The 16,594-nt window shown below is 40.8% G+C and overlaps 1 protein-coding gene across 1 annotated transcript in view; it reads right to left on the reverse strand.

The window, feature by feature from the left end:
• LOC117956788 (ephrin type-A receptor 7-like) overlaps nucleotides 1–13,945 on the reverse strand; it is a 134,350-nt gene extending 120,405 nt beyond the window's left edge. Inside the window, exon 1 of the mRNA XM_034892044.1 lies at nucleotides 13,723–13,945. Within this exon, the coding sequence (XP_034747935.1) occupies nucleotides 13,723–13,801 (79 nt within the window). The 5' untranslated portion in view covers nucleotides 13,802–13,945. The remainder of the gene's footprint in view (nucleotides 1–13,722) is intronic.
• Nucleotides 13,946–16,594: the final 2,649 nt, after the last annotated feature.

Below are 16,594 nucleotides of genomic sequence, written 5' to 3' on the forward strand. Positions count from 1 at the left end.
TGAGGCGCACAATTTGTACTTGCAACAGTTGGGAAAGATTTATTTTGACTTCTTGTTTTGCTTGTGCAGTGCTCTTTAAATGGCTGTTGGTGCTGCAACTTGATTTGCATATTTTCTCAGCAAACAAAGCCTCTGCAGTCTTACTGTAGTTCCGGTTCTGGCATCTGTGGTGCAGAACAAGCAGGATTCACTTGCTTTGCTGAATCTGTGGATTGGGGGGGAATTGGATAGGGCTGGTACGATTCATCGATTACGTAAATGCGTCAACGTAATGATTTGTAAAAATTTAAAAATAACATGCCTGCCTCCAGCAAGAGTGCAAGTATGGATTCCTCACAACAACACGTTGCAAAAAAAGGCTCGCACATGGTCTTCTAAAGTGCGGTAGTATTTTACTCTTAATGCCAACAACAACTTGGTAGTCAGGATAACGGCAGGAAAACACCGTAGGATCTGCTCACCTATGCCTCTCCAGCTTCTCCTGTAGCTCACCCGTATACAGCATGTCCTGCACTGACTTGAGTGTGAGATGAACTGTGCTGTGTCTCCCCCATCGGCAGCACTGTCATCAATATTTGCGTAACCAGGCCAGATTGTTTCAGATGTCTCACAAGTCCTGTATAAAGTCAGTTATAACGGTCTACCAATACAAAATTGTCGGGTTTAAATCGGGCTTTATTGTTTTTTTAAACTTTTTTCATTTTTTTAATTTTTAATTTGTGTATTCCTCCTAAAAGTGACTTGAAATGTAAATTTGTTTTAATGTTGGATTTATTTGATACATCTGAGGTCATATGTTGCTAAAAATTACACTTGTTTTACTGTAAGATTAAAGGGAGAAGAGCTTGGATGTCAAACAAGGACTTATTCATTGTTAGCTAATACCGGCTACTCTTTTTGCACTTGCTTAGTTTACTTTAAGTTGTTTTTTTGTATTTGTCCTAGAAGTGACTTCATTTTGTTGTTGGATTGATATAAACATCTGGCTTCAGGTTGCACTAGTATTTCATTTTACTTGAACAGTGCAGTGTTAAACAATAAATAGTGATTTGAACCTTATTAAAATATGTTTTGTGTACATTTTTGTAAAAATAATCGCTAATTGAAAAATGTATGGTTAGATTAATCGACTAATTGAAAAAAATAATCGCTAGATTGTATAAAAAATAATCATTTGAGACAGCCTCCTTTTATATACCAGTGAGAATGATTGATGCTTAAGGTTGACTATCCGTCATGTAAGTTCAGACAATATTAAAGTAGAGTTCAGTAAGTATTAACCTGTTGTACACACAGCACAGGAAGAAATGCCTTTGGTGCTCACAGTGTTGACAATCACTGGCTGATCTCCGAAATGACTGAATAATCAAATGCCATGCTCTTTAAAGGGCTTGCTGGCTGACAGACCAGAAGACAAAATGGCAGTTGGCATCTGGCTAACTTGATTATGATTTGAATCCTTTTATGATTGACTGCTGGTTCCCTGACTAAAGGGCTTCCTGGCTAGCTGTCTTAGTGGTCACTTAGTTGCCTAATTATCTGACTAAGGCCTTGCTTACATGTACATGGTTATTTTGGCATTACCCTTCGCTTGTACCCTTCGTTTATACGCAAACAGAGAATTTGCCCCTGAAAACAAGTCTTTCTAAAAGAAAGACTGGAGATTTTTGAAATCTTCATTTGCATGTAAACTGAGACAAAAAGAGGTTTAGGCTGCCGAGGAAGTGAGGAAGAGAGAGGAAGTGATTCGTTGCTGTTGTTGCTGTTTTCAGGATTCTGATTGGCTAACGTGGGCTTGAGCTTCTGTTACACTGCCACCTACAGGTTTGGCCTGCCCTTGAAGCCATTGTCCGCATACACGGGTACGAGCAAATGAAGACTTTTCTGAACACTGACGTGTGCGATGTGTAAGCGATGGTATTTTTTTAAACCAGAGAGGTTGAATTGTCTGAATTGTCTGTTTAAGAAAATAGCGGCCCATATGTAAACATAGTTTTAACGACTGGTTGTCCAGTCAGCTGGTTAACTGACTAGCTGATTGGTGCACTGATTGGCTGGCAGAATAATTGGACTGCAAACAGGAAGCCAACATTGATAGCTGAGGCTAAGCTGAGAAACAACAGAAGCATGCTACAACTATCCGGCACTGATGACACTGATTGCAATCAGGACCAGGCACACAAAGAAACAAAGGTTTAGAAATGTACTTATGGTTGCTATAATAACATGCATAACAAGTAGCCAAGAGTGCAAAGTCCCAAAGCTGACAGAAGGAACAGCGTATACAGCATGCACATGCAGACAAAAACAAGTAGGACACAATGTCCAACACAATTCCAATAAGCAATACTGTTATCATTAAATGAAGAGAGCCAAAGTGAAGAGGATGCCTATGGAGAAAGTTGAACAGCGTGCCAAAGAGACAGGTATGTTTTACTTAGCGTTACGGAGCAGTGTTTTGTTTGTCTTGCTCATGTGGGCCCACAACCACTTGCAAATGTTGTATGGCGAATAAAATCAACTCAGCTCATTTTGTTTTAGATATACAGGATGCTTTGTGGAGAATAACACTTAATGTAAACAGAACTTTTGTTTGATAACAGGAAAAATCCACAGAGTACCTTTAAAGTTTAGAGAAAATACTTTGTGAGCATACTAATACTAATGCCAATATCTGCCTCTGGTTACCACATCATCTCTCCTTTCCCTCCCACACATCTCTCTGTCTTCTGAGGATGTTTCTGCTTTTTAGAAGTCTGCAACGTGACCTAAGAGATATTCTGAGTTTAAAATATTGGCTTAGTGCTTCGAGCTAGGTTAGGACTTGAGGATTTTGTTGAGTGAATCTGGCCAGCAATTGTCTACTGCCTTGGTCACCACCGTCCCCCCACTTAGTCTATGACAGCATGTTCTGCTCTCCCTTGCACTCTTGATGAACTGAGCAGAGCAGGTCCCATGCTGCTGATGTTACCTTTCCTTGCCGCTCGCCACAATACGTCCTCTTCCACCTACAAAGCACTCTCACTCCCGCCCTCGCCTTCCGATAAACTGAGAAGAGCAGGTCCCATGCTGGCGTGTCAACCTGCCTCACCCACTCACCCCATCACATGCCATCTACACTGCTCACACTCACATTCTCGCGCCCTCAGCCCAGTCACTAACACCCTTTCATTATGGGATAGTCATCTCCACAGGGGGCTATCACTTCAAAGACACCCTGCTCTCCTCTTCCGTGTCTGTGTGGAGAGGGTGAAGATGACGGGGTGCACTGAGGTGTATGGGGGTGAAGAATGGGGGTAGGGAGGGGTATCATAAAAATGACTGAGCCGGAGCAGTGCGATTTATGTATTTATTCATTACCAAGGTGGCTGCGTATTAAAAGGTCGGGTAATTTTCCAGGTCACTGACCAAACCCACACGCTGAGGAAGCGAGGGGATGAAGAGGACAGGAGAGACAACGCAAAGAGTTTGTCTAGTAAGGCAATATTGCTGCGTTGTTCACACCTCCCCTGTATGTACGTGTGTGTGCGTGCATGCGTGTCAAGCGTTAACAAAAACTTAACGAAATAACGAAAACATTGTCTGGGAAAAAACGTGTGTGTGTGTGTGTGTGTGTGTGTGCGCGCGCATAAGCCAAGTTAGTACCCCTGTATGTGTGCACATGCTGTCTGTTTGTGCATGAGAGAAAAAGTGAGCCCATCTGCGGTCTGTGTATATGTTTGCGTCTGTCTGCACTACGGCTGTGGTTAATGAGTTTGAAAGGTCAAACGCCCCTCAGAAAGATTAATGGGGTTTCGTAGGCACGGGCTAATGGTTTTTGAGGCCCAGCCGGACACATTTCCAACATGACGGTCATTAGCACAACACAGCAGAGGCAGAAGGAGGGATCACAAGCTAAGACTAGGACGACGCAAAACTGCTAGGCAGCAGGCGCCGGGTAGAGAACATTGTGTGTCCGGCCACCTGGGGTACGTGTGTCGATCATTCTTGTGCATTCTTGATTATGTGTGTACAACTCTGAGCTTTAGAAAACAGATTTCACTGGATTCTTAAAATTCTTAAAATGCATTAATATTGAATCTCCTTAATTTACCAAAACCACTCAGTGTGTAGGTCTAGTCAGTGTGTGGCCATCCAGCCTGCTGTGATCAAGACCAGTTTTACCTAATTCTGGTTGCTCTCTGGGCATCGCTGACACCTGAAGTTCTTTGGCGCATTCTGTCGGGGTCTCCATATGACAACAGCAGACTTTTTTTGATAATAACAAGAAAACAATATTGTATTGACAATGTCCATGTTTAGATTTTCTGACCAAGTCACAGCTTTTACAGATCAAAGTCTGTTTACAGATCTTGGGAGAACAGTACATTTAGAGCTGTACAAGTTGGAATAAATATCTAATTGTGATTATTTTGACTGATATTGAAATTGTGATATGATTCAGGCTAGGGCTGAACAATATTGTGTTTCAGCATCGACATTGCAATGTGCGCATGCGCAATATTCACATTGCAGGACGTTGCAATGTTGACGCTAACATTTTTTGCTGCTTGATAGAAAAGTAAACTTTCACAATTCTACTTTTACATGATTACTGGGTGACCCTTTCCCTTTATAAGGAGAATTCCAGTTGATTCCAACATGTAGCTCTGTTGTTTTTAAATTTGGAGTGTTGGCAGTAGAGAGAAAATCTGAAACAATCGGTGCTGTCTACATCTTGTTATTCTCCTGCTAGAGTTGGCACCCAACAGGCTTAATCAGGGCAAGTTTTAAATGTGCTTTTAGCCTCTAAAACATGTTCAAAATGTCATTAAAAGTGCAGACCCATGTGAAATAGATAGAAAGATAGATAGATACTTTAAAAACCCCAAAGGAAATTTTAAGCATTCAGAAGCATGACAATCATAACACAACAAATACATATATCACACATACCTAAGAATAAATATAAAGTTAAAAATCACTCATAGGAATGCAATGACCATGGTAAGGTGAGATACTTTGGTAGACTGTGTGCAATGATGATAGTGCAAAAGTGAAAAAGTGAACAAGTGAAGCAAGTGGTCTTTGCTACGTTCAGCTGAAGTGATTCCTTCCAAGTGAAGACAGTGAATCTGACTACAGAAATGCATGAAAGTTGTGCTAATTCAGCTGTTGAGACGGCAGTTGCAGATCTTAGGGACGGTCTACAAACTACAACACAGAAAAGAGATAAAACCCAAATATGTAGGCTAACAATTTAATGATTAAATGAGGTAGTGTCTCCAAACATACCTCAATTATAACTTGTCTCCTGTTAGTTGTACTACAACACTTACTTTTTAAAAATAAACAAATGCTTATTTTTGAAAATATGTTTGTTTCTGTGTTGTAGTTTGTTGCAGCAGTTTGTTGTAGCATTCCATGAATTATCAACACAGGAACTAAACAGAGCTGAATTAACACAACTTTCATGCATTTCTTTCACATCTACAGAAGTCAGATTCACTGTGTTCCCTCGGAAGAATTGCTTCACATGAGTAGGCACTTTTAATGACATCTTCATATGTGGAAAACATTGCATAAAGCCTTTTGTGGCTCCAGAGAGAGCTGAATGAAATCTGATAAACATTCAAGGCTGCATTACCCACTAATGGCATAAAACATCAAAATCTCTATTGAGAATGTCGTCAGTTAGGAGTTCCATCTGAAATGTAGAAGACTAAAATATTAGTCTGGTTCTGTATTAATTTTGATCCTTTTCGTGAATCGAACAATGTTATAAGGGTGCAATGCTAAAGTAGTGTGCTCTTAATCTCTTTACGTGATTAAGCTTGGCAGCCAACGCTGGACTTTCAGATGTCCACAGGTTTTGCAACACTTGAACGCACCTCACATAGATAGTGCAGGCTGCAACTTGATCCCTGAGCAAAGTAATTAATTGCCGAATTCAGAATCTTTTTGACTGATTTGTATTTTTTTTAACTACATATTCACTTTCTTCGATCATGTTAAATAAAGTAAAAAGGGAAAACAGCTTTGGAAAAATGTTTTAGCAGTATGTACAGAAAATATTTTACCTTTTTTTAATCAATCTCTACTGTAGTTAGAGATGTTGCTGCAGATGATGTAGCTGGAGATGGTAGAGAGAAATGTGAGAGGGACTGGATAAGCGTGTGTCCGGGCACGCACGGACGGACGGGCGGGCACACACACACACACACACACACACACACACACAAAGTTGTCCAAACATGTGTCATCAAGTCGGACATGGCAGAAGAGGACCAGCAGACATGAAAAGCACATTAAGAGGCAGCGTTCACAGGTAGGCCGGCCTCAGCCAGAGCCAGCGAGGCAGACACTGACACAGCAGAGCTCCGATGAAGATGAGAGTCTAATAGCAGAGGATGGAGTTCTGAGTATAGGTGTGTGGGGTTTCCAAGTAAGCCACATGTGTGTATTAGATGGTAAAAGAGCAGGACTGTTGAATGAATCTGAGTATGAACATGAGTAGATGTAGTTTATCCTGCCTCATTGTAACATGTACAGTGCATCGGAAGAAGACATGTACTGTACATGGACACGTGAAAAAAACACTGTGCCTCATATTTTAACAAGATGAGAACCTTCGGTAGGCGGAACTGTCACATAACTGCATCTGGACGACATTGCCTCAGCTGCAGCCAATCCAAAAGTTTCTGGCATGTTGGATGACCTTGTGCCGAAGATAGCATTTATCCAAGACTGATTTAGATATACTGACTTGTGGAATTGTTTTACCCAAATGAGTCTGTCCTCGAAGATAAAACAACAGCATCCGTCTTCTGCAAGTGCCTCGAAATGAAGTATGTTTACATTTAAGTAAAAAAGCTCTCTAGCTGCAATAGTAATTGTGACAACAAATGTTTGCAACTATGTGACAAAAAGGTATTCAGCATTAAAAAAAACATTGTATTTCCATGTGAACCAATGTGTGCACACACACACACACACACACACACACACACACACGTTAAAATTCCTTCCTAAAAAACCATTAACGCGATTTCTTGATTCCAACAGAAATTGGTGCATCCCAGCATGCGTGGTAAAAACTGCATAAAGGAGAGCAAATTTGAGGTGTCTTTTGAATCACATTGGATCCTTCATTAACTGAAGTTTACCTGGGGAGATTACTTAGTATTAGTATTTGGCCAGTAGGTACTGTATGTACCACAGATGGAATAGAAAAAGTCATGTTTTACTCAATAAATCTATCCTCATAAATCTTTTGAATGTTCAACCTTAAGTCTTAATGAGTGGAAGTTTTCTCTTTTCACAATCTGAAAACAAGGAAATAAAGTATGGGAGTATGAGGGTGGTAGAGTGATTAGGTTGTCGGTTCAACCCCAACATGCCCACCCAGATCAAGCCTTGGATTTATGCAGTTAGTGTTTACTCTCAATGCGAAAACACCCTGAGCAGAAACTTCTGCCAAGACCACAGCTCCACCTCCACACAATACACACCAATGACATTCATCAAGTTTCAGACGCCTGAAAAGCTTGCCAACAGAAACTCGTCTAATCCATTAGTATCCCAACAACAGCAGCAAAGATGAATAATGTGAACGAGGCATCCCTTTCAAAATCAGGCAAAACAATGTTTTAACTCCAGGATGCTGGTGGTGTGGGTGGTGGGAGACGTTTCTATGTCATTTCCCCCCCCCCCAGCTGTATTTATTGGACTTTTTTGCATTTTCTTTTGCATATAACTTTTGAAGAACTTTTAGAGAGCAGTCCCTTGAGATGTCTAGATCGGGTTCTGGAATTAAATCACAAGTGCATTTGCTAAAAGCAGCTTTTGTTGATGATACAATTTGGGCTTTAAGACTTATTTTCTCTACTCTTCACATACTGTACGGTATGCAACAATAGATGATCATTGTGCTCTCTTATTTTAAATGAAACGAACATGCTTCTGCTCCACACTTGTTATTGTGCTCTGTTACTATGATGATGGAGCTGAGATTCACAAAAACTGATGGTAGGAATTTAAAAGGTCTGACTGCTAACATTACACTTGATCCTTAAATACGTTAAGTAAAAGGGTTCAATTCTATTTGTGAAGTTGAACCATTAGATTAAACAACTAACCCAAAAAAAATTCTGCAGATTTATTAAAATTAACATGAGTTGCAGCCTGAATTTTATTATTTGAATGTGCACGCTTACAGCGTCTTCAAAATATCTCAAATAAAGTCATTATATACATGTATATAAAATTTAGAATTTTTTTTTTTTATCAATTCAATTTGCAGTGATGTAAAACGGAAAAGAACAGCAATTGTTTTTGAGAAGTGTATGTTTAACATTTTTACCTGAAAATGATATTAAGTGTCACTTTTGTGTTGTGAACATTACCTTACTTTTTAAACGTATTTTCTTACTCTCACATTGCCATCGCTGCTTTTAGCCTATATGATAGGCTTTCTCTTCCATGCTAAATTTCCTTTGCTGCTGTGAAGATTTAATTATCCCCTGCCCAAATTAATAACATTTCATATAATTCCCCATTACAACAAGTTTGTTCAGATGCATTGAGCAGAAGGCCGTTCATTTACACCGATTTAACTCTTCCCACAGCTGCAAATTGTATTCAGAAAATGCTTTCTATATTCTAAGATTCTTGGAAACATGAATACAAGAAGAACTCAAACAGTAGACAGAGGCTGTCGTAGCAGCAGCTGAAGATGTTTCAGCATAGATTCATAAAGAAAATGACTATCCAAATGCAGTAGTTCCTTCATCTATCACAGGCAGCTGCACAGAGCCCCTTCCTCAATGTCCAATATGGCTGAAACACCTGCTAAACCCCCATCTTTCATCCCACAAGTGCACACACACTGCTCTTTCTATCTCGCTCTAACGTCCCTCCCACCCTTTCTGATGGCTCATTCTTGCTGATCCAGCAGAATATGCTGTAGTAATGCCCTTACCCTGAACAAAAGAAATCAGGTGACCCTATTGGGATCCAATAGACACGCATACTATGTCTTACACACACAATTCATCTATCAGTCTCAATCAATGTGTTCCATTGGCGTGTGAGGTAAATAAGCTTCTGGCTGAGCTACTGCTGCATTGACTTGTTACAGGAATCTTTGGTCTGTTTAATTAAATGTAAAATACATGTGGCTGTGGAACTAAGCAGTGACGGCAATCAAACAAATTTGATTTCTGTCACAGCTCCTCGCTATTGCTTCAATTCAGCCTCACTTTTTCCTCACCCCTCAATTTGACACACCTCTTCTCCCTTTTTTGCTTGTAATGCATCAATTTTTGGATGACACTCCTCGTCCCCCTAATCCTCCTTCCATTCATTCATCTTAACCGCACCTGTGCCTCTACCCTTCCACCCGTCTTCGCACTCCTCCTAAAAGTGACAGTGTCCCTGAGGCCTTGACAAGAGAATGGCGCGGCGCTACGCCTGCCATCTTCACAAATAACTCAGACTCTCTGACCGTTCATACTCACAGAGGTCACAGTCATCTGATCCAACACGCACAGGTCCAAGGCTGTCCTTGCCAGCCGAAGATGGACCAGTGCATCAAGCCCAGCAGTCGCATCCGAGCAGAAATATTAATCAATCACAGACAATTAGTCCCAATTGAGTGGGTGTAGGGTGAAGTGGGTGGAGCGTGGAGTGCTTCTCCTCTGCCACTCTGGCAATTGCTGGTAAACCCAAGGCAAACCCAATAGGAGTCGCATTAGTCAGATTGGTGCTTACTAATTTTAATTACTACTGATACAGTATTCATAGGACATATGAGCTTAAAAATCGAATGGTAACTTTAATTATGCTGCATTCAAGTTAGCAGTAAACTGGAAATGCCAAGGCATTGCATCTCAATATAGCAGGTTTTAGAAAAAAAAAAGGCATATCATTGGAGTTCACAATAAGTGAATCAATTTAATTTGAATTTACAGATTGCCTTACCGTAAAAAGAAAACATTGATAATGGATGATTATGCAAAACCACAAATTAATTACCATATTCAAATGGTTATGGAAAGTGTGTGGTTAAGATATGATTAAGGTTAAACAACCAAAATGCATACTTATGTTTTTGCAGACAGATGGAAATAATGGGAAATATTACATGTGGTTTTAAGGGTTCAGAATGAACACAATGTAGATTTTGCTGGTGGAGGCTTGCATATAAAGTCAATGAGGTGGAAGCAGAAACCTCCTGTGCAGTGCAAATTGAGGTGAAGAAGCAACCGAGCAATTTGAAAATGTTTCAGCTTGAATGAAAAAAAATTGAGCTTATGCCAAGACCTATGGCTCCACTTCATAAACGTGCAAAGTCAAGAGGAAAAGGAGAGACACTAGAGAAGAAGAAAAAAAAAAATCAAGAACTCCTGGTAAATTCGAAAATTAGTCATGTGCTGAACTGTTACACAAACAGTGACTCTCTGCACACACGGGGTCAATGGGTGCATTGAAACAGCATTAGAAGCTGCAGTCTTTGGCGCAAATATTGCATACCCTTCCACCACCCTTAAACTGCACAACTTTTCCTTTGCTAAATAAAAGACTTCCTGCACTGACACTGAACATTGGCAGTGGACATACATTGTGTGCTACAAAAATTAAATTATGCTGGATTATAATCATAAGAAGTCATTTTGCTTCATGAGTCCTTCAAAGCACTTTTAACCTTCGAGAAAAGAAATGCTGAAAGAAACCTAAAAGTACATTTGTTTTACTGTGGAACTATATAAGAATTGGGCTTCAAGTAACAGTTCACTGCTGTGAGAGGGCTGACGCACTGTAGACTTCTAACAAAGACCTTTCAGCTATGGGTGGATATTTCTTTCCAGATTTCTGAAGTGTTTAATAGCATAAATACTGTGACTTCCTGCCAAACTATCGCAGCATCATAAAGCATTGAGGTGGAAAATGTCGTAAATTTGAAATTACACTTGACCTGAGAAGTGTTGGAGACAGCGCAGCGGGATAAGGCTCCAGGTAAACAACGGCTGAATGCTGTCAAGTCACCCTGAGTTTCTGACGTGACAAGGCATCAAACAAAGCTACGGCCACACAAACGAGATAAACCCCGCAGGTTAGTCTCTCTTACTCTCAATCACTCCTATGCTCTCCATCACTGCACCTCTATTGTTCCGTACCTAGCTTGTGCCCTCTCTCTCGCTCTCACGGCTTGGTACAGAATGGATGGATGCAGAGGGAAGGAGAGGGGGAGGGAGAGAGGGAGGTAGGAGGGGGGAACTAAATGAGATCCCGATGAGATGCCAAGGTGTGTTAGCCGTGAGGTGTGGGGAATGAGAAAAGCGGCCTGAAGGGAGGCGGGGGAGTGGCTAGATTGACTGTGTGAGGTGCCGGTGTGGGATAGTGACCACCCGGCTATGCCTGTAAGGAGCCCCCGGTCCTATTAGTTTTTGGTAAATCAACTCAGCATGAGGGAGGCATGTACAAGAGAGAAGGAGAGGGCGAAAAGGAAGATGACATTTGAGAGGGAAGACTAAAACATAAAAATGCAGTCTCATAAAGATACATCACAGGAAAACACTGTTGGCACATGAGGTGAAATGAAATGAGAGCAAAGACAAACAAAAAAGAATACCTAAAACTGTGAATAAAAGCTAGTAAAGGATTAAAATACAAACAGTGACAGTCTGCAAATGAGTCATGAATAGTGATCAAAGGGCCACAAATACTGTAATATAATGTAATGAGGTTTTAACAGATACTCTCAAAATCCCAAATAGCGCTTTACACTAACAGAATACATGTAGACAGGTAGGTAAATTGCCACATTTAATATGGATATAATGGCAGAGAATTTAAAAAAAAAAGGGGGACATTCCCTCCAGGGCTTTTTCTATCTCCCAAATCCTTACGAACAGAAAGAAGAATTGCTGTCAGTACCAGTCTTCAATTAATCGTTTTCACAACATCAATTAAACAAAAGCTAGGATCCACAACCGGCTACCCAGCATTCCAGGGAACCGAATCAATCTGGCAATGAGTCCATGCAAATCTGTGTGTGTGAGTGCTCATATGTGCAAGTGTATCTGCACGAACAAAAGAGCTGCTAAGTGCCAGGAAATGTCACACCATGCGTGTGTGCACAAGTGTGCATGTTACATGAGGTAGCTTGTATGTAAGCGCAACATTTACGTGTCAAGTGAGCGTGTGCATTTGATTCTGAGTTGCGTGTGTACCAGGAGTGCATTAATGTGTGTCAATGATGTATGTCTGTGGATTGTGCCAAATGTACTTTTCTGAAGTATATATATTTATATATACACACACAGTATGGTGCTGTATGTGTTCGGCCGATGATGTGTTTGCACATGCATGCGTGTTTATCCACAATCCACCCAGCTACCTTACCAATGAAAGCCCTTCGTTGGAAAAGAGCCTGGGGGTCTGAAGCCAGTATGTTCTTTTCTACTTCACAATCTCAGAACTGATTAGGAGCACTTTCCTGGCTTCACCTGAGCCAGCCAGTCACAAGGACACATTCAATCACCGCTGTGCTTTAGTTTGCACTGATTTAGGTTACACGGATTTACAATATCTTGGCTAACTAGTGAGAGCAGAAGTATTTATCTGTGGCAATCAGCCACACTGCCGGTAAATTGTTGGACCACAGCAGTATCTTCAGAACTCCCTCACACTCTGACACACTTCAGGGCAGATGCACAGGGGCAATTAAACAAGCCAACAATCCAAATCTGTGATCAACATTAGCATTAAATCCTGATAAAACCTTCAGTGAATCGTGCTACCCCCTGCATTACCCAGGATTCTTGGTTTAAGGCCGACGGAAAGACAAAAGAAAATAACTGAGAGCAATAAAACCGCCTTTGAATTAGAATAGAAATGCTGCTGAAAAACGGAGGAGAGTTGCATGCAGTGGCATAAGCAGCAAGGCATCAGCCTCTAATGCATCCTGTCGTCTGTGCCACAGCACCAGTGACTGACAGAGTATCAAAAGACAAAGAGACCAGTTGCATAAAGATGCCTTGACAAAAGCTCACCAAATCTTTGTGACAACAGACCGGTGATTTATTTCTTTAACAACAAAGGTTGCCTGAGGGAAACTGACTTGTCCTTTCGGAACAAATCTGATTTTGAAGCAGGCAGTGGATCTACTATATGGCAACAGAGATGCAAGAATAATGATTGTACTCAGTTTTGGTTTTTACAACGAAACCATTAAACAACTCATTCACATCAGTTCTTCGGTTCATAATCTACAATGTTGGCGTGAATGCTGTAAATAATAATCAGTTGTACAGGTTTTTGATAAGCTATTGTACTAAAGTGATATGTTTATCTAGTTTGCTTTACAAGCAACTGAGTGACACAAAATCTGATCGAAATGTATTTGTTCACCTGATCGGGTTGTTGTGGGGGAAACGTATTAAGTTCAGTGAGTACTAATACGTAAATCCGTCAGCTTTCTGGGACGCATCTTTCCACAATCAGGCATAAAGAATTTCTCCTTCACATGTGCAGTTTGTGTGAAATACATCAAACTAAGTCGTTTAAACTCCACTACTTTTCACGCCTTCCAATCAGAGGACTGAATGCACCTGCTTCTCTTCACAGGACAAGCGCCAAACTATCCAAACCGCCGCGGACATGTGTCTGTCGATCAACGCTGTCCTCTGCTGCGACCGGTTTGGTTATTCTAACACTAAACAGACACTCGTTTTCACATACCTTCCTCGGCGTGACAGTCTTCTTCTAGATTCAGCAATAATATCCAAAGCAACGAAATCAGCGTTTTACGGAGATCCATGTTTATCTGGCCAGTTCCGCGGGACTCTTGTCATCTCTCTCCAGCCTGCGCGCAACGCACCGCAGCAGAGACGCACTGTGTTTGAGTGGAGCGGACGCCGTCTGGGCAAATAGTGCAGGTTCTCGGGCGCCACACGGCCTATTTGATATCTCGGGGGAGGGTTTCACAGACGAGATTGACAACGGGCGAGCTCAATGAAGAGGGATGTGGAGTCGTGGGTACGGGTGGCTCGACCTATCAAGGAGCTGAAACCTGAAATCTCCGCGCCAGGTGTTTCCACAACAGTCAGCCCCAGCATGATGCCTTTTTCTACAGACTGTCCTTTATGGGAAGCGGAGGGGTTTCGGTAAAGCAGGACCAAGCGTCTCTGTTATTAGAGAGTTTAGTGAGGATTATATTCCTCATTTCACAGAGCCCTGCACTTATTTAACGATTACAGTATCGTGGTTCTAATGTGGAATTCAATAGTGTTCCTCGCTGGGGCTGCAGGTGTTCCTCAGTCATTATTTCAATTAAGTGGTTTGCACTGAGATAACAATCTGTGATTTGAATGTAACAAAAGGGCGACCTCAACACCACCACAATTTAAGACCAAATCTAGGTTTAATCCTGTAAAAGTCAGATTTGTAATCATGGTCAGTTGAAAAACTCCCATTATACATTGGAATTTTAATTGCAATTATTGGTTATATGAACAAAAATGTAACTTAAGAAATAAAGGATTTTAATTTTCTTAAGGAAAAAATCTCGAAATAGATTTTTAGAAATGTAAACGATTAAGAAAGACATTTTAGAAATACAATACAAACAGTACCTCCAAATAATAAACAAAAGGCAGTGACAGACCACTACCCCTCAGGGATCTGACCGAGGAAAATGTATTTGTATGATGGCCTTTTTGAATGGACAAGTCCATAATGAGGACCAACAATGTATAAATACCAAAAACTACTTCCTGAAAAGCACTTGATCCTTCTTGACCATACTGTACGCATCTGATTCCTTCTCTAAAGAAAATGGGCCGAGGGTAGGATTGTCTCTTTTTCCACAAAATGTAAATTCTCCTGTTAAACATTAAATTCTAAACCAAAAATAAAAATATAGCAAAACCCTATAAATCTGTCTGTGTCCCCAAATCCTTGGACATGATTAAATAGATACATTGAGAAGTTGACTTGAGCAAAAAATCCCACTTAAGATCTTTAGTAACAGCCAAATTTAATCAGCATAATTGATATAGGCTAGTTTAACATTTTACACTCTTTTCTTCACACAGCGAGTCCACAAATTGACTTGGGACGATTTATGTAATGGAAATCACTTCCTTTCTCAGGGGACCATTGATTTGACGCTACTTAAAGTGAGGAGACGTGTTAATATTATTCTGCACCAGGCAAATATTATAAAGCTTTTCCACCAGTTATGTTTGTGCTTCTCTAGACGGTATGAGATGAAGAGCTGTTTCAAGGGTTTGCATCATTGTAATCGCCACACACACACACGCACAGAAAGTGTACACATACACAATGATTGCCCTAAATTGATCACTCACAGTTTAGCTTGGAAAGCAATACAGTTTTTTGCTGATTGACAAGCAAGATAGTGTTTTTTTTGTACGGGGAAAACTAATGATGTGAACACAGGTTGAAGCTCCGATCAGTCCAGTCTTTTCTTAGAGATAAAAGGAGAAGGCTGCAGAAGATTCAGAGAGCTCTCTTTATGGTTCAGATTTTGGCTCTTGTTGACAAAGCTCATCAAAAACATAAAAATACTTTCCAGCACACAACCTGTTCCTTTAATTAAATGTGTTTGTATTCATTTAGTGTTTTTATTCTTTTGTTTAAAGAACAATTCAGGCTAAGTGGCTATACTAATTTAATTACCCAATATCGTGTAATTATGTCCTCAAAAACAGTCCAAGTACACTTATTAGTCTATTTATTGTGTGAAATTATCCTTGATTTTTCACTAACCATACTCTCAGCTTCCTGTGTAAAACCTGAATGCAAAGAGTGGAGTTCAAAGCTGAAAGCTAAGACCTCCTTTAAAAATATAAACTGGCCTTAGAATTCCCTCAATGATCTTGAACCTCCACTCGGCAGCCCTTCAATATGTACTGCCAGAACGGCTATTTAGCTGCTTTTCAAACATTAATGACGTGCTAATAAAAAGTCTAGTCAGCACACCTAATTTTCCCCTAAAACAAGCCCTGCAACTGCCGGACATGAAATAGCTTTCTAATAAATGTAGTAAGTACTTTTAATACCGCACACATGCAAACTCACCCTCTCTGTGCAACGGTGTGCACATACACATATACACTACACATGCTAAATGCTCTGTAATCAACGGTAAAACTCATTATCACTGTCGTCACCCAGCCTCCTCTCCCTTCCTGCTGTCTTTACTCAACCACACGCTCTCTCTCTCTCACACACACACACACACACACACACACACACACACACTCACACACACACACACACACATTATGGGCCATCAGCCTGACTGATCCTCCCCAGCAGGGGGGCTGGTAGCTACAGTTCTGGGAGCTGATGAACATGATCATCTGTCCTCCTCTGTGGTCATTACTCACCGAGGACAGAGGCCAACAGTCCCACTCACTCACTCTGTGCCTCTCCCCTCACAGTCCATTACGTACTACAACAGTCTCTTTTTGTGCTCTCAGTCTCACATCACTAAATTTGCCACTAACACTGCTACATTTCAAAATTCAATTCTTTAATGGGCAAATTCTTACAGTTAAAAGGGAAGGATGGTGTTTTTCTGGTG

This window comes from Etheostoma cragini, chromosome 14 (genome assembly GCF_013103735.1).
Source record: "Etheostoma cragini isolate CJK2018 chromosome 14, CSU_Ecrag_1.0, whole genome shotgun sequence".
NCBI lineage: Eukaryota > Metazoa > Chordata > Actinopteri > Perciformes > Percidae > Etheostoma > Etheostoma cragini.